We start from the raw sequence: 19,441 nt of genomic DNA on the forward strand, positions 1-19,441 counted from the left end.
GGCCTGGCTCCAGGCACATCTGACCCCTTTGCCACCCAGGCCCAAGGGGTGCCAGGGGAGGCTGGCCCCTGCCTGGACTCTAGGCTGGCACCCCCATGCCAGCCCAGGCACAAGGGACATGGAACAGGGGGCGGCAACAGCGGCACACGGGGCATTATTTAGCAATGTTCTTTTATTTCCAGTTTTAAGGTGAAAAGATGCCTTTAAATCTTCAATTAAATACTCCATAAAGAAAAAAAAAAAGAAAAAAATTATTTACAAATTCACGTGACCAGTAATTGAATCCTTGTTTTAATAATTACACGTGCGGCTCATCACATCCGGCGCTCTATAAATACAGGGGACGCGGATGGGGGGGCCGCCCCGTCGCTTGCCCAATTGTGGCCTTAAACGTTTGAGAGAAGGATAGGGAATCTGCAGGGGGAGGAGGGGACTAGGCCTGGCCCAGAGAGAAGGGGTTACCCCCCCTCCTCCCCGGCACCCTCCCCAGGTGTCAGAGGAGGAGGTGGGGGGAATGATGTATATTTAAAATAAAAAACCATGGGGGCGGGGGGGTGTTGTCCAGGCAGTGATGTAGGAAGGGGGGGGGGGGGGGGGGATAATCACGCTCCTGTCCCCAAACCAAATTAATAAGTTTATATATATATAATCTCTCTATATTTCAGCAAGAAGTGGGGAGGAGAAAGAGGAGAGGGGAGAGGAGGGGAGAGATATATCCCCCATCCCATCCCCCCTCCCCATGACATGAGTCCGGGGGTGTGCTGCCCCACTCCCAGAGACCTGGTGTGCCTGCACTGGGAGGGGGAACAGGAGGGGCCCCAAGGGGACCCACCATGACAGCCACCTCCATCAGCATCCATTTATTATCGTTGTGACAAACTAGTACAGGCCTTGCAAACAGAACCAGGACAGGGGGAGGAGGGAGAGGAGAACTAAAAAGAGAAAGGGGGCTGTGGGGGGCACAGCATGTCCCTTGGCCCCGGCATCAGCAAGTCCAGGGGGGGCCAGGGGTGGGAGGGGATGGAGTTGCTCCCCGAGATGCCCCGCTCCCTCTCCCTCCTTCCCCCTCCTGCTCCTCACGGTAGCTCAGTTGTTGTCCGACTCATCCTCAGCTTCCCGAAGCCAGGTGAAAAAGGCCGTCACTGATTTGAGAGCCACCCCTTTGCCCTGCTGCTCGGCCAGGTCCTTGCTGGACTCCCACTTGTAGAAAGCCTCCTCCTTGATGACATCCTCATCGTAGAGGGCATCAAAGAACATCCGCAGCAGGTCTGGGGGGGAGAAAGGGGGGCCCTTGCCATTCCCCAGCCACCAGCCACCCTGCTGGGGTGGGGACATGCCCACCCCCCCACCTCCTCAGCCCACCGTCCTGCAAGACTCACTGGGAGGCTGCTCCAGCTTCACCACCAAGGCTTGCAGAGCATAGAGTGCCTGGAGCTCCTTCTGCTCGTCCCGCAGGTACTTCTGAAGCAGCTTGGCTTGGTTGTGGATGACCAGAGAATCCACACGGTAGGGAGTCTCAACTGCGGGAGACGGAACATGAGAAGGGGGTGGTGTGGATAGGAGGACCCCCCCCCACACACGTGGTACTCACAGATGATGGCCGAGTGGCACACAGATGTCATCAGGGCCCTGATAAACGTGTTGGACGAGACCTGCTGCTCGCTCAGGTTGGCCTGGAGAAGGGAGGGTAGAGGGGCTGTGAGGTGGGGAGGGAGCCGGGAGGGAGCCCCTCGTCCCATAGGCACTGTACCCACACCCTCACCTCAATCCAGTCATGTATTCTTTGGTTGTTCGGGTTCTCCTTCAGCAGTTTGTCCATTTGCTTGCACAGCTCCTCTGAGGTCAGCTCCTTGTGGCTCAGTGTGTCCGAGCTGTCCCCCATCGTATACTCCAATTTCTGGGGGAGCGGGCAGAGACAAGCTGTTAAAGGCAGCACAAGGGAACACCACACTCCCAGCAGTGGAACCCCCAAGGGCCCCCATGGCCCATCTCTGCCCCTCACCACTGCTAAGCTCGCACCTGCTCTGTCACAAATTTGTTGACATCCTGGTCCTCAGGCAGGAATTCCTTCCAGCTCAGGCCCCCATCCCGCCACAGCTTGCCTACAGTCTTCTGGCTCTGCAGGACAGACAGCCAGCATCAGCACCCCATGGCCTCTGTCTCCAGGGAGGTGGATACTGTAGCTGGGCCATGCCACCCGCATGTTCCAGACATGACAGGGGATGCCCCCTGCCACTCTCTCTAGTGCCAGAGGGGTTCAATCCCCCATGCCAACCTGATCCCCCGAGCAGGCTGCCAGTCCCCGAGGCAGCAGTTGGCAGCTACGCAAGCCTTATGCACTTACCATGCCCTTACACAACAAGCCCAACACCTCGACCAACAGCGTGGTGGCCTTCCCAATGGGCACCAGGGGCTTTGTTATCTCCCTGCAGGGTACAAGAGACTGGTTGAGCTCCCTGACCCCAGGAGCTCCCCTAGGACCCCGTGGTACCCCCATGGAGGGGCACGGCCCCTCACCTGAATAGTTCCTCCATGGAGATGCCTTCCTCTTGCAGGATGGGGGTGATGAGCTCAGCCAGGTACAGCCAGATGTGTGGGATGTCGATCTCCATGTCTTCTGCAATCTCCAGGATCTCCCGCAGCCTGCAGGGTAGAGGGTGGCCATTGGGATCCAGCAGTCCCAATGTCCTTGGCTGGGAGGGACCTCAGGAGGTCTTAGTGATGAGCCCTGCTCAAGGCAGGGCCGAATTCAAAGCTGGGCAAATACCAGTTCAGGGCCAAGCTGCCCTGGCCCCTCACCCCTTGTAGTACTGCTCCTTGGAGAGCGTGCCCGCCTTCACCAGCTGGCACAGCAAGACCCCCATGTGCTCGCGGGAGATGGTGCTCCTCTCCAGCGTGGACTCGATGCCATTCTGCACAAAGATGTAGAGCGAGGAGGGGCTGCCCAGCTCCTGCACGCACTGCAGAGCCTCCTGCAGGGAAAAGGTGGGTCAGTACTGCCCCATGGCCAGCCCCAGCTTCCCCCTTCCTCATCCAGGCATCAGCTGCACCCTACCCAACAGCACTACCACCCAGGGAAGCGATGGCGTGTTACAGGGGCCGTATGGTGCTGTGCCTGGCTGACCCCGCCTCCCACCTTCATGTCATTGATGTGCAGGTATTCTTCTATGATTGCCTTGGATTTCTTCTCCAGCTCCTCTTCTGACAGCACAGGCTTGGGCGATGCTCCGGGAGGTGCTGGCTCTTGCTTAACTGCAAAGAGAGAGCAAGGATCAGGCACTGCCTGGGACAGGCAGAGCCCCAGGCTGCAGCCAGACCTCCAGGACACTTCTCCCCAGCTCACTGGTCTCTCGGCTCCTATCTCGTTCTTCTGTCATGCTAGCAGCCTTGCGCACGGCCTCGGGGCCACTCTGCTTCTCCCGTTCTCGGCTCCTGTCTTCTGTCTCTTTGCTGAAGCTCCTCTTGGTGAGGGCAGACCTGTTCCTGTCTGCCCTCTCCCCCCGGTCAGGACGCTCCAGGCGGTCACTGCCCTTCTCCGAACGCGATTCCCGGTCTCTGTCCGCAGCCTTCTCTGACCTGTCACGGCTGGAGCTGCTCCTGGGTAGGAGGAGGACAGACACAGTGTGAAGAGCCCATCACCACCCTCCCTGACCCCAGACTGCAGAGCTCTACGCGGCAAGGCTGTCCCACTCCAATACCAGCACTATCCAGGGCCTCTTCTAGCATTTGACCATCCTCAGGGGAAACACTTTTCCATTTCTCCCCTGTTCCAATTCATGCCCTTTAGCTTTCACCCTGTCCCTTAGCATGGCTGAGCAGAGCCTGGCCCCATCCTGCCCACACCTTCCCCCTACTGCAGACTGTGGTGAGATCCCCCTTTTGTTCTCCTCTTCTGAACAAACCCAACTCCAACTCTCCTTGGGGAGCTCATGCTCCAGCCTCCTCCACAGGACTCTGTCCAGCCCAATGTCCGTCGGGTCCCAGGACCCATAGACCAGACCCAGCACCCACATGTGGTCCCCAAACACAGAACAGCAGGGAGGAAGCCCAGGGTAGAGTCAGCCAACTTTGTTGGAAGGACTAACCACCAACTCCAAGCCCCTCCAAGGCTCCATCCTGCCACAGAGATTTATTCCAACCCAGAAGCCACACGTTTACCTACATATTGACTGACCACTGCCCAGTTCGGGGGTTCCTCCCTGGGCTGCAGACCAACACACCCACAGGCCAAGGCAGGGCTGGCCCCTTACCTCTGCACCACTCGGCGGGACTCCAGGCTCTCAGCAGGGGTTGACTGCTGGAGTGCTGAGAAGCGGTTCAAGGTGCTCGTGGCTGGTCGCCCTGAATCAGATGCTGGGCGTGAAAAGAGGGGAGCCTCAGAGTTTGTCACCTCCCCAGTACAGGAGTTGCCGGGGGAAGGATCCACACACACACTCCAGCAACACCCAGCCAGCCCCACACTGCCTACCTGAATCTGCAGGCTTTGTGCCAGACCCTCCACTGCTGCCTTTGCCCCAGCTCAGCCGCCCGCCTGGTGCAAACAGCTGGTTGTTGGAGTCGATGGATCCAGGCTGCAGGTGGAGAGACGGAGTCACCTCAGAACCGCACACCAAGGCAGGATCCGAGCCAGGGCAGCTGGCTCAACTGCACACACTGCATCCCCAGCCTTACCTTGGTGATCTTCGTTAGCCGGCTAGTGTCAATGGGCCGGTTGCCCTTGCTGATGGGCACTGTGTTCCAGCCATCATCTGCGACCAGGCTCCCACGCCCACCTGAGCACAAGGGGGATGGACATAAGGCATAGCCCAGTCTCAAGCGGTGCCCAGCAGAAGCAACCCACCCCTGGCAGCCTCAGGTGCTCCCAAGGCCAGACACTCACTGCTTGAAGGTGGTCCAGGGGGTCCTCTCCTCTTGTCCTTCGACATAAGCTGCTGCACTTTGATGTGTTCCCGATGCTCCTCCATCTCTGCTTCCTTGTGGATCTGGTCAATGGTTTTGGGGCCCTGGTCTCCTCGCCGCGGCACCCAGCTATTCTGCAGAGGGCAGGGAAGGAGGGAAGAGGGCACTGAGCTGGCTAGAGGACAGAGGCAAAGACATTTGGCCTTCCTAGCCATTCCACCCTCAAAGCCTCAGGCTGGTCTCCAGCCTCAGCCATCACAGCTCCCTGTGTGCTGTGGCAGCTTTCGGCACAAAAGGGCTCAGATTCTGGAGCCCCCTGCATTAAACAGCCGCCGGTTGATGTGTGCCCACTACCACTACCATGCTAACCAAGGGTTGGGGGATAGCATGGTGTCTCTGGGGCTGGCCACAGCTTACACACCCACCTCTCCCCTCCCAGGGACACATGGACTGCTGCACTCAGAGGACACAGGCCAGCAGCTCCATGGAACCAAGCAGAGGAGAGAGGACAGTCCCTGGGCAATAGCAGGCCACGCGCCTTACCCGTCTGAGGTCAATCACATCCTGCAGCATGAAACGGATTCGGGATGATGTCTTCTTCTCTTTGATGATCTTCTCCATCTGATTGAAGTACTGGTCCATCCTAGGCTATAGAGGGACAGAGTCACGGTCCCATCTCTCACAAAGGCAAGGGCAGGGCAAGACAAGGCAGGGCAGGGAAAGGGGTACCTTGGCCTTCTCGAAGTCCAAGTCCTTGCCAATGGTGGTAAGCAGGCGGCAAAGACACTCAAGAGACTCCTCATCATGGTTTTTGAGCAGCTTCACCACGCAGTCATGCATGATGGCCTCTGTCAACATCTTCAGTTTGAAGAGCTCTCCAATAAACTTGATGTTCCCCAGGGATCGTCGGCGGGCCTTGTCCCGCGCCTCCTCCAGCTCATCCTTCATGCGTGCCTTCTCCTCAGGCTGCAGGGAGGGCACAGCAGTGCAGCTCAGAGCCCAGAGCTGCCCCAAGGATGCCCACACCAGCCCTCAGCCATAGCCTCCCACCCCAACTCACAGCACTGGCATCATCCATCTCCTTCTGCCGCTTCTCGAAGATCTCATCATCATCCTTGTCCTTCTCAAACTCCTTCTGGCAGCGGTTGAGCAGCAGCTTGCGGAAGTTCACAGTCACCGTGGGCTTGTCTGTTGTGGGCACTTTGAGCTGCAGGGGGAGGTGCAACCCAAGCAAGGAGCATGAGTCGTGTCTCCCCCAAAAGCTGGCCAGCTAAGGCCCAGGCACTGCTCAAACCAGGGAAAAGCCACCCTACACCCTCGTGATGCCCTGCTAAGACTCTGGACTTGGTCCTCCATCCACATTCCCCAGTTTCCCCACCCCACATGGAAGGGCCTGCATCCTGCCGAGCTCAGCTGAGGCTCACAAACAAACCCCTGCCAGCTTAGCGGGAGACCCCCAGCTCCTGCTCACCCCCATAAGGCAACGGCACATGTTAGCATAGGCAACAGAGAAGTTTGGCTCCGAGATGGCCTTCTCGAAGACGAGGTCAATGACACCCTTGAGCCGCTCCTCCGTGTCGATGGACAACTCCATCACCTGCTTCATCAGCTGCTGGAACATCTGGGGTGTCAGTTTGTTGAGGATGCTGCGGACACGGCGGAGCAGTTCCTGCAAGGACACCAGGGTCAGCGAGAGCTGGGCGCAACCCACTTCCCTCCCACTGCCCCACCTGCCCCAGCTCCTACCTGCGTCTTGATGTTCTCAGGATCCTCCTCCTCAGAAGCACGCTTGCTGCTGGGTTTCCAGGCCTTCTCAGCCTTGTTCAGCTTGACATCCTCATTGAGGGACACAGTGGCAATGATTTTACGGGGCTCCTTCCTCTGGCTCTGCTGGGAGCGGCGGGGACCCAACCCTGAGGGCTGGCATGGGGAAAAGAAACTCAGCTCTTTGCTCTGGTACCAGCCAGGCCAGCTCCTGGGCTGTCCCCATCGCCTACTCAGATCCTCAGCTCCATCACAGACATCAGTGGCCCAGACACAGCGGCTCGAAGGCTTGATCATCATGGAGAGGCAGAGAGGGACAGCATGGGTGAAGCAAGGAGATACTCACCAGGCCCCGGTTGCCCATGACAGGCCGGCCGAGGTTGGCGAAAGAGGGGGTGAAGTCAGGACTGCAGTTCATGCCGCTGAGGCGGATGGGGTCAAGTGCCCGCAGCGGGGTCTTGTTGGCCTGCGAAGGTACACAGGGCTGAGGATGCCCGGGGGCAGAGGAGTGGGATGGATCCATCCCCCAGCCTCAGCGCCGGGACAAGGAACTGGAAAGGTGGCCCCACAGGTGCCCACCCACGCCAACCCCAGGCTCAAGGCTTGCTGCAGATGCTGCAACAGAACCCAGAGCACAAAAGGTAAATCCCTGCCCTGCCTTGACAAGGCACAAAGAGAAGCCAGACCCCCACGTGGCCACCACCCACACTCCCCCAACTTCCAGGGCCGCACCAACCTTGTCCAGCACCACATCTGTGATCTGGGGAAGCCCCTCAGGTTTCTGCATGCTGGCAAAGATGAACTGGAAGCCCAGCAGGAACTCCCGGTCATATCGCTTCTTCTCCTCAGGGTTCAGTGGCTTCCATTGCTCTGCAGTGGGGGGCAAGAGGGAGATCCTGATGTGACCTGTCCTGTATCCTCCACTCTGAGCTGCAGCAGGTCCGGGCCCATGCTGGGACGTAGACAACTACAGAGCTGCCCCAGCCTGGTATGCCATGAGCACAATGCTGCTTGCTTAGACAGAAAGCTTGATGCCACCATCTCCCAGCCTCCTACCAGGACCCTTGTGCTAGGGCCTCTGTCCCCCACCCCATGCCAGACTTGGGGACAAGACTGGAGGCGAGTATGAGGTTTAGAACAGCTGGACCATGCCATCCCGACCCTCCCCACCACTGGGTCCAGAGATGGTGGCTCCCAGCAGAAGCCTGGGCCAAGGCACAGCTCACCTTCTTTGTAGCGGTACTTCTGGTCGGCAGCCTTGCCCTTCTCCGGGGCCAGCTTGTCCTCTTTTTCCTCCCACGTCTCCTCCGACTCTTCCTGTGGATGGGCAGGGGCTGCATCCTCCGCTTCACGGGGAGGGGCAGATGCAGGGGGCTTGTTCTCTGCCTCCGAGGCACTGTCACTGATCTGAGACTGCATCGGGAGGGACAGGGACAGCAGTCACCTCCGGAGCCTGGTCCTGCCCCCTCCACCCCCACACCCAGGCATCTGCCCCCTCTCAGATCCTCATTACCATCACAGCGCATCAGTGGCCCAGACACGATGGCACAAAGCAGAGCTCATCACAGGAGGAGATAGGACACAGCGTGACCCCTGGACAACCCCAGGACACTCACCTCTTTAAAGGCATCCAGCAAATCTCCTACTGCCTCCTTCTTGTTCAGCTCCTTCATCCTTCGCTTTTTCTTTGGCACCGACATGGCGACTGGGAGGAGAGGCAGGGAACTGAGGTACAGGAACCCTCCCAGTCCCCTGCATACCCTGACACCAGCTCTGGGGTCAACAGCAAGGCCCCAGTAACACCAGGTGAACTTGAGGTGGGGGCTGCAGGGAGCCACAGCAACCTGGTCCAGCCACCCCAGCACAGTCCCTATCCCCAAACACACCATGCACTCACCTGGGCATCTGCAGCCCTGCAGATACTACACACAGCCAGCCAAGGCACCCCACTCCCTAAGCATGAAGGCCAGAATACACCTTGTATAGACACACCTCACACCTCTCCCCATCCAGCTGCTGTACCCTGATTTACCCTGTGCCTCTCCAGAGCACCCCATCCGTAGCTCTTCCCTAGCAGAGCGCTCCCCATCCTCCTCAGGGGATCCCTGCAGATACCCCTCTGCAGGGCATCCCTTACAAGGACACCCCCCCACACACCTCTGCCCCATATATGCTCACCTTCCTGGCACCCCATACAGAGGTGCTCCCCAGAAGCACATCTGCCCCCAGGCCACCCCCCAGTAGCCCTGCTGTATCCCTGCACAGGGTGCTCCATATGACACATCCCGTGTACGCATCTCCCCCACCCTTCCCCAGTACCCCTATGGAACCCCCACGCTCCTGTGCGGGGTTCTTAAAAAAAAAAGACAGACATGTCTTCACCCCAGCACATCCCCAGGACACCCCACTTCCCCCAGGCACCCCTATGTACTTGCCTACCCCTACACAGGGTGCGCACATAACTACAGCCCCGCATCTCCCCTGCCACCCCCTGCACCTCCCCATGCCCCAAACAGCCCTCAGATACAACCCCAATACACCCTCCCTACATCCCCACATGAAGCACCACATAAAACACACTTCTCTCATGGCACCCCATAACCCAGGGCAACCACACATTCATCCCTCTATACCCACCCCATACTCCTGCATACTAATGCACTCTGCAGACATCTCCTCCCACCTCACCATTCACAGGCATCTTAGGCCCCCCCCCCCCCCCCAGCACCCCATACCCATGCATCCTGGGTCACCTAGCCCTGTCCCCCTCCCTGATACCCTCCCCGTACCCCATGCCTAGCACCGCACCCAGGTGACCCCCCTGCCACGTCACCCAACACCCACCCCGCGATTCCACTCGCCCCAGCCCAGCATCCCCAACCTTGCGCGGTCGCCTCCGAGGTCTGCGAAGGGGCAGGGGCCGGGCTCAAGCTCCGTTCCTGGGCCTCACTGGGGCCTTCGCTCTCCTCCTCTTCCTCTTCTGCCGGGGGGGAGGCAGGGGTGCCAGGCTGAGCCGGCTCCTCGGGCTCTGAGATGGGGCTGACATCTGACTCGGGCTGTTCCTCACTCAGCTCCACTTTACCAGTGCCCTCCACCCCATTAGGCAGGGGCAACTCTTCAGGCTGGGCAATGGGGGAATCCAGGGTGGGCATGGGCACAGGCACCGGCACTGGCACCAGCTGGCACACAGGCGCCTCGGGGACCGGCTCGGGCACCTCCTCTAAGACCCCGTTGGCCTCAGCGGCAGGCTCAGCAGCAGGCTCAGGGCAGGGCTCTTCCTGGGGAGGCGGGGGGCTGGGGGAGGCGGGTTTGGCGGGTGCTTCAGGGGCCTGTGGTACGACGGGCGGCGGTGATGCTGCAGCCGGCACTGGGGGCATGGCTGGTATCGAGGGTACAACAGGCACCGGCAGCACCTCAGGGGGCACAGGTGCCTGTGGGGCGGGTTCTGGGAGGGGAACAGCAACCTCCTCCTCCTCCTCCTCCGTGGCCACCGTGTCCATGTTGGGCGCGGGCACAAGGGGCAGATCTACAGCCCCTGGCACTGTAGTGATGGCGCTAAACGTCTTGTGCGGGTCGGGCGGCGCCTCGCCCAGCTCCACTTTAGTGTCCACGTCCACAGGGGGCTCCATTGGCACCAGTGTCACCGCCGAGAGCACCACAGGCTCCACCTCGGGGATGAGGGGAGGGGGAGGCGATGGGGACGCTGATTTGCTGGGCTCCAGGGAGACGGGCTTGCTCACCACCAGCGCAGGCTTTGGGCGGTCATCTGCAAGATAGGTGGCATTAATGTGGGGCTCTCTGATCCCTGGCTGACCCCACGCTCCCCCCCCAGATCCCTCTATCTGCAAGAGCAGTAGGGACAGATGTGCCAACCCACATCACATACGGGTGACAGGGACAAGGAGGGGGGGGTCTTCCAGTGACCAGGGGACAGCTGGGGTGAGCAGACAGCCCCCATAAACTTTCCCAGACCCAACAAGGGAATACCAGTCCCCAGGTATGTAGAGACTGTGTTTGACCCCACAAGCTGCAGCTGAACCAAGGAACGGCAGGGCTGGCATCTCGCACCCTGCAGTGCCAACAACAGGGAGCCTGGTAGCAGCCATGCTGGCTTGCACACCCACCCTCAGCACTGTCACTTACCTGGCCGGACAATAACTGCTACATGAGGGGTCTCTCCATTGGCCTGGGGCTCCAAACCGCTTCCAGCCTGGGAGGGCAAAGAGGGAGTTCAGCAGGGACCCATGCACATCCCACTGCCCCAGCTGGGGAGTCCCCTTACCTGCGGAGGGGTGGGGGTGGATGAGGTCCTTGCTCCGGACATTATTTCTTCAGTGATATCTTTCCCACCTTGGTTGGGGTCTCGTATCCGGATCTGTCCACAAGTCAGGGCAGAGAGGGGAAAGCTGTCAGCAGGGTGAAAGACACCCACAGGGCACCCTCTTTCCTTAGGCCTGACACCCCCAGGACACCCCCTTCTCTGAGCAGAGAAGCAGGAGGCTCATTCAGCGCTGTGCCTGACCTGGCCATGTGCAGCTTGGGGACTGGCAAGTGCCACCTCACCTCCCCATAGGGCACAGCACCCCACAGACACCCACCTGTCCCAATGCCCATCAGGCAGGGACAGCGTGTGGCAGGGCAAGCCTTGCAAGCCATTGTGCCAGGCAGACGGAACCAGTGCCATGTCCCCAGTCCAGTGCCCATCTCCAGGGGTCAGGGGATCCCAAGGCATCACTAAGCCGACACAGGGGCTATGAGGACCCACCCTGCCTCGGGGACAGCACAGGGGACTGGCCTTGGCACGCAAAAGTCGCAGCAAGCTCCGTGCCACCCCAGGCACAGCCCATATGCCCGCAGCCTCACTGGCTCTGTGCCAGCCATGGGTGCAGCAGGAGCTGCAGGACACCCTGGTGGGCAGAGAGTTGCGGGCACACATGGGTCTGGGACTCCAATGGGGGGCACAGTGCAGCCAGGAGCCTTGTTCTCCCCACCCCCAAACATGACCTGCTCCCAGGGCAGCAAGAACAGAGCCCGAGAAGTATGGAGGCCCCTCTGCCAATGCTAACATCCCCCCTCTCTGGGCTGACAGCACCCCCTGACCCCCAGCACAGGGCCATGCCGGCAGCCACCCGGCTCCCCACTATAAATAGGCCCCATGTGAGGCCTCTGAGCACCGGCATCTCCGGGAGCAGACAGCAGTTGGCAGCCGCGGCACCCCCACCCCCCCCCACCCCCCCCCCCCGGGAGCCATGACTCAGCACAACACTGCCCGCCGGGACAGCCAAGGTCGCCGCACCGGCCACACACCCTGGTCCCCTCGCTGAGCCCCCCAGCCTGCGGGGGTGGGGGCCATGGCCCCGCACTGCCCCCCTTCCCCAGCATGCTGCACCACATCCCATCCTGCAGACCACAGACAGCTGGGCTTGGCACCTCCTGCATGCACGCCCCCCCCCATGCCTAGAGGCTGATGGCTCCTTACCGTCTTGCGCTCTCGTTTTGGGGGGATCGGTGGCTGCTGGCTCACAATGACCTGGGCGGTGGGGACCCCTGCCGGGAACTGCTGCACCCCCTGTGCCGGGTAGTAAGCACCCGCTGGAGGAGAGGAGAGAGTGTCAGACTGCCCAGCCCAGATCCTCCAAGCCCGTCCTGGGGAACCCCCGATCTCTGAAACACAGGGGTCTGTCAGGAGCCTGGGGAGCCTGTGCCACTCTGCAGCAAACCCCCATTGCATCCGGCCTGGTTCATCCCAACCCGCCTGACAGGCCTGACCAAATTCCTTCCCCGTGAAGCAGAGCGTCCCGGCGCCACCCCCACGCCCAGCCAGGCCCCGCGGGCGCCCACCTTGCCCACCGGCTCCACGCCACCAATAGCCCTGCCAGGACGCTCAGCCATGCCGGTTACAGGCGTCCTGGCTCTGTGGATGGTCGCCTTCCTGCCGGCACCCTTATCTCCCCGGAGCCGGCACCAGCCCAAGGGCGGCACCAGGCAGCCCCATCCGCACCCTCCATTCACACCCAGGCCAAGGGGCTCAGGCTCCCCACACAGCCTGAGCCCCCAGCAAGGCCAGCCCAGAGGAGGGAGCTGTGCCGGGGGCCAGACGCAGAGCTGGACCCCATCCAGGGCTGGCACAGACCCCAAGAGGCACTCCGCTCCTCCCAGGGCATCCATAAGCATCACTCCCAGAGTGGTGCCACAGGGATGTGGGTATGTGGGGGGACATAGACAGCTGGGCCCTGGCCCCCTCCAGCTCCAGCACCTTCCCAGCTATGCTGAGCCTGGAACTTGCCCAAACTGCTCTGGTGCCTGCCCTGTCCCTGAGCCAGGGACCCCTTCCTCTGCCTAGGAGGAACTCATGGGCATTGGACAGGGGGATGGGCCAGGCACAGGGGAAGGGAGGGAGAGAAGGAGGGAGACAGACCCCAAGCTGCCCAGCCCTGGGGACCAGGAGGGCCGGTCCATTTCCCCAGCTGAGGAGCACGTCATGCCAGGCCACCCACCCAGTCTTGTGGGCAAGGGGCATGCCGCTGCCAGCTCCCCTGGGAACAGCCACAGCCCCAAAGCAGAGGCGGGGGGCAAACCTGTCCCAGGACCCCACAGAGACACCCAGGGATGTCCCACTACTGGGCACGAAGAAGCTGCCATGCCCTGGCCCAAGCATGGAAGCCAGCCACTGCTGGGGGCCTCCTCCCTCCTCTGAAGAGCCGGCTGGGACCCAGGACAAGAGGGAGGGAGGACAGGCACGTACCTGGCTCAGGAGAAGCCCATCTCTGCCCCGGTTATGCTTTGCTGCCGTGCCGGGGCCGGGCTGGAGGCCTCAGCTCACATTTCTATGTCTGCCAGGCCTCCCAGGACCGACCAAGCCTAAATATAGTCACAGCCCGGGTGGCCACATGCGAGCAGGGGGGAAGAAGGGGGGGGCTGCTCACACCACTGCTCTCCAGTGCCGGGAGGGGGCAGGCATGGAGCAGCCCTGGCACCCCAGGCTCAGCTCCTTGGGGAGCAGGGAACTGAGGCGGCGTCAACAAGAGCAAAATTGCTCACCACCTTGACAGTGAGCAAGGGGGAGCAGGGGATAAAGTCTGTCCCAGCCCTCCGCTGAGAGAGTTAAACATTAAACAGCCCTGATTTGGAAAAGGGCGGGGGTGGATGGACCAGTGGGACATGATACACAGCCCTCAGTGCTGCTGGGAGATGGGAAACACCACTTGCCCCCCAAAACAGCCTATAATGGAGTCAAAGAAACAGCCCCAGCGAGCTGGCAAAGGCAGAGGGGTCTGTCCTTGGCTCCTGAGCACAGGGGGCTGCAGGGAGGCCAGGGGCCAACAAGCAAAAACAGGGGGTGGTGCTGGGGTTGGAAGAGCACCACGGAGCAGAGCAACCCCCCCATCTGTACCGTAAGTCCCGAATTCTGTGGGGCTGGCTCCAGGGTAAAAACTAGGGGCACCAGGCTGGACTGGGTACTGTTGGGTTGGGACGACGTACGTGGAGCGACCCTGCAATGGGGGAGAAGACGACATGTCAGTGACCTCCCCTGTGGGGCATGGACATACTCCCCCAAAGCACTGACATATCCCCAAAGCATTGAAGTACCCCCAAACCTGCCTTTGAAACAGCTGGGTGCCAGGGCAGGTAGGAGGCAGGCAAAGTAGGCATCAGATGCCTCGGGGGGCTGCCCAGGAAGCACTCTCTACAGAGCCAGTCAACACCCTGCTCAAATCAGTGGGTGCTCAGAGAGCCCAGGGGACCCCTTCCACCCTCCCAAAATAGACCTGGGCTCCAACCCCAGGCAACCTCCCCCACCAGTGCCCACCCCAGCCCCCTCCCACAGAGCCCAGGACACAGCCCTCACCTGTCCGGGAATGTAATAGGCTCCTTGGGAAGGTGTGTAGGATATCTGGGAGGGTATCATCATCACCTGGGAAGCAGCCGGATACACATGAGCAGGAGGGCCAGGCCGGGCCGTCGTGTTACTCTGCACACGGGACGCGCTGGCAGGAGGCTGTGCCCTGTTCTGGTAGAAATGCTTGGGGAGAGAGGGGGTACGGCGTCAGTTGGAGCACCAGCATGCCCACCCGGCACCAACGCATGCAGTGGGGAGACACCTCCCCTCTGGGATGCAGCCGACCCCTCCCCCCCCAAGCTGCCCCCCACCCCAGCACCCTCCTGCCCCCACGCACCTGCGGGACCGCCTGGGTCCACCCAACCCAGCTCATGCCCAGCACGGCCCCCTCCCAGCCCGACAGGGGCTGGCAGCGCCAGCACCCGGAGCCGGCCACAGCCGCACGCAGCTCAGCAGTGGCAGGTCCCAGCGTGCTTCGCACCGGTTCCCGGCACTCGCATTGAATGCTGGGACCTGTAGTCCTGCTGTGCTGAGCTGTGCAAGAGCCAGACAGCCAGGGAGCACAGAGCTGGCTATTCCCCACCTCCCCCCTCCGGCTCACATTATTCATCCCAACCTGGCTTGTATGCCAGGCAGGAGCACCCCCGGGAGCAGCAGCTCAAGCCCAGCAGCAAGTGGGCAAGGAAGGGTCCACACACACCCCAGGACAAGGAGAAAGCATTACCTGAAGAGACCTGAATCCTCCCTGTTAGCAAGCGCACGCATACAGAGGGAAAACGGGAAAGAGAGACAGGAGTTACCCGAATTGGGACAGGGCTCAGATGTGGGGTGGCTGGCAGAGGAGGGGACAGGAGGCTGGGGAGCCCTTTGCCTGGTGCCCACATGCCAAATCCGCTAGGGTCCCATGTAGGGACCCCCAAAGGGGCAGGGAAGGTTTTGAGGGGCTCCCAGCTGGCACAGCCAAGGACATCACCAGACCTGTCCCCAGCAGCTCCTCCACACAAGAGGGCTGATGGAGGTCCAGAGCCCTGCACAGCACCGCAGGGCCTTGGGAGACCCTTGCAAAGTGGGGAGGAAGAAGAAGAGGAGGATGAGGAAGGGCACCGGCAGAAATAAGCAGCCTGGGCCAGGGTTAGCACAGGCACAGCCACATACTGCAGGCTTCATGCAAGGAGGAAACTGAGGAGACACTGCAGGGAAACCCCACCTTGAGTCGAGCACGTGTCCCCTACTTTCCCCAGGCCATCCCTCAGCTTTGGGGTTCCCACATGCTCCCTGGTGGGTGTTTCTGTGCAGTGTCGGGGGAAGGTGTTCAGCATGCAGGGTAGGGGAAGCGGGTTAGTACCTGCTGGTGAATAGCCCGAGGCCCTGCTGGAAACTGAGAGAGGAGGAGAGGGAGGTTTGGGGCAGGGGAGGAAGGAAAGAAGAGGAGTCACTTCGTGGCATCCCCAGCTGGAGGCTTCTGTCCCCCAACCCCAGAGCCAGGAGGTCACCAGGCAGCAGCTGTGGTCTGGATTGCGGGCACACTCCCCCTCGCAAGTGCACACCAGCCCCGAGGGGCACCGCCGTTGGGGGGCTACTCAGCCAGGAGGCAGAAAGCTACCAGATCCCCTCCATCGCCCCCTCCAACCCTGGGCAAAGCCCTTACCTGGCGCGGCTGAGAAGGCGTATTCATTTGTGAGGTCGGTGCCGGGTTAAAAACCACAGGTGCCGTCTGACCAGGTGGGAACGTTGGCTGGAGGGAGGCAGGGAGGGAAGGAGATGGCACTGCCGCCCCCGGCACGAACTGGGGAGGCAAAACTGGGGAGGCAAAGCTGGGTCACCCCCATCCCGAAGGGGCCAGTTACCTGCGGCAGTCCAGGAGAAGGGGCAGGGTGCGGGGCTGTCGGGGCTCCTCCTGTGGGCTGTGGAGCTTTGTTCATTTCATGGGGTTGTGCATAAGGATCCCCTCGCTATCTGCGGGGACAGGGACAGCAGGCGTAAACCAGAGGCGGGCAGCACCCCAGGCATCTGTCTCCCATCCATGTCAAGCCTGAAAATGGGGCATCTCCAGCCCCTCAGAGTAAAACCTGACAGGGGCCATGCCCCACAGACAGCATCATGCCAGGGTGCAGACCCCCAGCCACCCACTCCCACCCCACTGGAGTGGGGGGAGAGTGAGCACCACCAGACTGCCCAGCCCAGGCAGATCCCTGTGCCCTGCACAGCAAAGCCCCCCATCATGCCCCAAACTCAGCCACGCCCACCAGCAGGACTGACCCCCACCCCACCCCGAGGTGACCCTGCCAAGCCCGGCCAGGCAGCCCACACAAGCAGGCACCAGTGCTCATTACCAGCCGCCAGTACCCAGGCCACCACCAACTCCGGGGGGCTGGGTGGGCCAGCGGCACCCCAGCGTCAGCCATGCCGGGCTCCACCCTGGCTGACCTACTAAGCGCTTCCCCTGGCCGGCCAAACCTGTTCCTGCCAGTGGTGCTAGGTCCCCGGTGTACGCCACAAACGCCTACCGGGGAGGGCAGGGAGCAGCTCCCGCATCCCCCTGTACCAATGCTCCCACCTGCTGCCCTGCCCGGGGGACCCCACAGACCCCTGCCACCACCAGGGCACCCTCCCGGGTGTCCAGGGAGGGACTTGGCACAGCCGGTGCCACTCTCCCCGCCCCAGTGCAAAGGCCGCTGGGGCAGGAAGGAGAGGCAGTGCCCCCCACCCCACACCCTGCCGGGGGTCCCCCTGCACCCCACGGCACCCGGCGAGCGCGCTGCCGGCTGAGGCACACGGGAGCAGCTGCGGTGCCTCCTGTAACCTGACGCCCGGCCGCGTCAGCACTGCCAGCCCTGCCGGCACCCAGCCCCGCTGCCGGGCGCTGCCAGGCACGTCCCGCCAACACCAGGCCGCACCGGCACCCCCGGGCCACCGGGTGCCCTGACACACACCCCCCCCAAGGCTGTAACCCCGGCACTGTGGAAGGGAGCAGCCCATCGCAGGGTCCCCCCAGACACAGCCCCAACGGACATGGGTCCTGCCGGGATTTCAGGAGGTGACGGAGGCTGGGCCGCCGGCCCCAAAATTGCTGGGGAACAGGGAGCCTGGTACAGGCACACCGGCCCTGCCCAGCCCTGGGACGCAGCAGCCTAGGCCATTGTAGCTCAGGCTCGGTACCAGTCACCTCGAAAAAGAGGAAGGTGGGGTGTCACAGCGGGGAGGGGTCGCCCAGGGACAGCCCCGGCCCCCCACCACCGGTACAACCGGGAGCGAGCGGGATACTCACCCCCCCGCGGGAAAAACCTGGGCCGGCTGAGCGGGCCTGCAGAGACCGTTCATCCGACTGACTGGGAGAGAGGAGGAAGGGGGAGAGAGAGAGGGTCAGCCCGGGCCCCCCGCCGCCCGGGGCGAGGCAGGCCCCGGACCGGGGCCCGAGGAAGGGGAACCGCCGCGGCCTCCCCCACACCCGGAGAGGCCGGGCCCTGGGCGCGGGGGGCGGCCGGGCCCCGCTCAGAAAGAAGGGCTCCGGGGCGGCAGGGGGTGGCTCGCCGGGCGCCCGGGTGTGGGATCCCGAGACAGGGGGGAGAGAGGGGGTGTCCCAGCGGCGGGGCCGGGCCAGGCCGCGGCGCCAGCCCCGGAGCAGCGGTCCCCGCCAGGCCCTGGCCCAGCCTCGTCCCCAGGCCGTAGGCGGCGGCCCAGGCGGCTGGCGCTCCCAGCCCCGTCCTGGGGCGGCGGGCAGGCCCGAGGCGCCGGCACCATCTTGGGAGGCGGCGGCGGGAAGGGGGGCTGCCGAGCCGGCGGGGCGCGGCGCGGGGCCCGGCACGCATCCGGCGGCCCCGCTCCCCCCCGCGGCGGCGGCGGCCTCTGCCAAGGACACGTGTCACTGCCGGCAGCCGCCATGGCCCGCGGCCCCACCGGCACCGGCAGCAGGGGCGGGCGCGGCGGGGCAACACGCACCACGTGTGGCGGCGGGCCTAGGCGGGCGCAGCGGCGACGGGAGCACGTGCGCGGCGGCGACGGGGCGCACCGGCCAGCACGTGGGCGCGGAACGGCGCCGCGCTAGATCACCGAAGCTGGGCCGGACGGGGCCAGGAGCGGAGTAGGACGGGGCAGGGAGAAGAGGGGACCGGCGGCGGCGGGGCGGCGCCCACGTGGTGGCGGTGGCGGCGGCGGTGCGGCGGGGCCCGGCGGCGCGAGGCCCGGAGCGGCGACGCGAGGCCCGGTACCGGTGCCCCCCTCCTCCTTCTCCCCCCCCCCCCATCCCCCGCCCGCCCCCCCGCGGCGCGCGCCCGCCCCGCCCCCGCCCGTTACCTTCAGTCTCCTTCAGCGCGCGCGGCCCGACGCAGCCGCAGCGCAGCGCAGCACGACCATTTCCGGAGCCGCGCCGCGCGCAGGGGCGGGGCCGGGCGCCACCGCGGGGGAGGGGCGCGCGGGGGAGGGGCGGGGCGCCTGCTACGCCGCGCCTGAAGCCGCTCTGGGGCACCGCCTATCGCACGTGACGCCGCGGCGCTGCGCCCCTGCCGCCGCTGTCACGTGGCGGGGCGGGGCCCTCCCCTTCGCCCCAGAGTGAGGGGGTGGGGCGGGAAACGCCCCCTCTCGCGCAGGCCCACGCCCCCGGCATGCCACGCCCACCTCTCCGACCCCCACCCCTCCACCCCGTGCGGGAGCACTCGGCGCGACACTGCCCCGGCACCCACCGGGACCTCCAGCCACCGGAAACCTGCACCCACCCGGGACCTGCAACTATCCAGGATCGGCACCCACCCAGGATCCATCCTGCGTCACCACTCACACAGCCCCCCCACTGGCATCTGCAGTCACCCAGGACCCACTCCCCTCCAGCGCCCGGCCCCACCCCAGAGCCGCACCTGCCCAGGACCCACCCAGCACCCGGCAGGACACGGCCCCTCACCCCTACCCTGCACCCATCCCACCCCTTCCAGGACCCAGCACCCT

General features: G+C 63.2%; 1 protein-coding gene and 2 non-coding genes across 11 annotated transcripts; all 3 read right to left on the bottom strand.

Moving 5' to 3' along the window:
- Window positions 1–268: 268 nt before the first annotated feature.
- Window positions 269–18,902, bottom strand: EIF4G1 (eukaryotic translation initiation factor 4 gamma 1). 9 transcript variants are annotated; one of them, XM_064457421.1, is made up of 33 exons: window positions 18,797–18,901; window positions 17,772–17,832; window positions 16,351–16,459; window positions 16,152–16,238; window positions 14,513–14,686; window positions 14,057–14,156; window positions 12,143–12,255; window positions 10,946–11,038; window positions 10,807–10,873; window positions 9,545–10,429; window positions 8,280–8,368; window positions 7,890–8,076; window positions 7,400–7,533; window positions 7,010–7,147; window positions 6,646–6,819; window positions 6,371–6,568; window positions 5,960–6,106; window positions 5,629–5,865; window positions 5,443–5,547; window positions 4,880–5,033; window positions 4,672–4,772; window positions 4,469–4,571; window positions 4,251–4,353; window positions 3,344–3,597; window positions 3,137–3,252; window positions 2,800–2,972; window positions 2,518–2,643; window positions 2,345–2,426; window positions 2,020–2,118; window positions 1,763–1,897; window positions 1,592–1,673; window positions 1,380–1,520; window positions 269–1,268 (listed from the first exon to the last, which is right to left on the bottom strand). In XM_064457421.1, exons 3-33 carry the CDS (start codon window positions 16,423–16,425, stop codon window positions 1,087–1,089), a joined length of 4,854 nt encoding a protein of 1,617 aa, XP_064313491.1. In that variant the 5' UTR covers window positions 16,426–16,459; window positions 17,772–17,832; window positions 18,797–18,901; the 3' UTR covers window positions 269–1,086. The 9 variants fall into 9 exon arrangements, with proteins under 9 accessions (XP_064313491.1, XP_064313492.1, XP_064313494.1 ...); XM_064457422.1 differs by lacking the exon at window positions 18,797–18,901 and adding an exon at window positions 18,443–18,697; XM_064457424.1 differs by lacking the exon at window positions 17,772–17,832 and having other exon boundaries at window positions 18,797–18,902.
- LOC135314492 (small nucleolar RNA SNORD66) lies at window positions 6,893–6,967 on the bottom strand. The gene has a single exon (XR_010374023.1). It is a non-coding gene; the product is annotated as a small nucleolar RNA SNORD66 (small nucleolar RNA).
- LOC135314491 (small nucleolar RNA SNORD66) lies at window positions 8,156–8,234 on the bottom strand. Its single transcript, XR_010374022.1, has one exon. It is a non-coding gene; the product is annotated as a small nucleolar RNA SNORD66 (small nucleolar RNA).
- Window positions 18,903–19,441: the final 539 nt, after the last annotated feature.

Source organism: Phalacrocorax carbo, chromosome 7, assembly GCF_963921805.1.
Source record: "Phalacrocorax carbo chromosome 7, bPhaCar2.1, whole genome shotgun sequence".
Classification (NCBI taxonomy): Eukaryota; Metazoa; Chordata; class Aves; order Suliformes; family Phalacrocoracidae; genus Phalacrocorax; species Phalacrocorax carbo.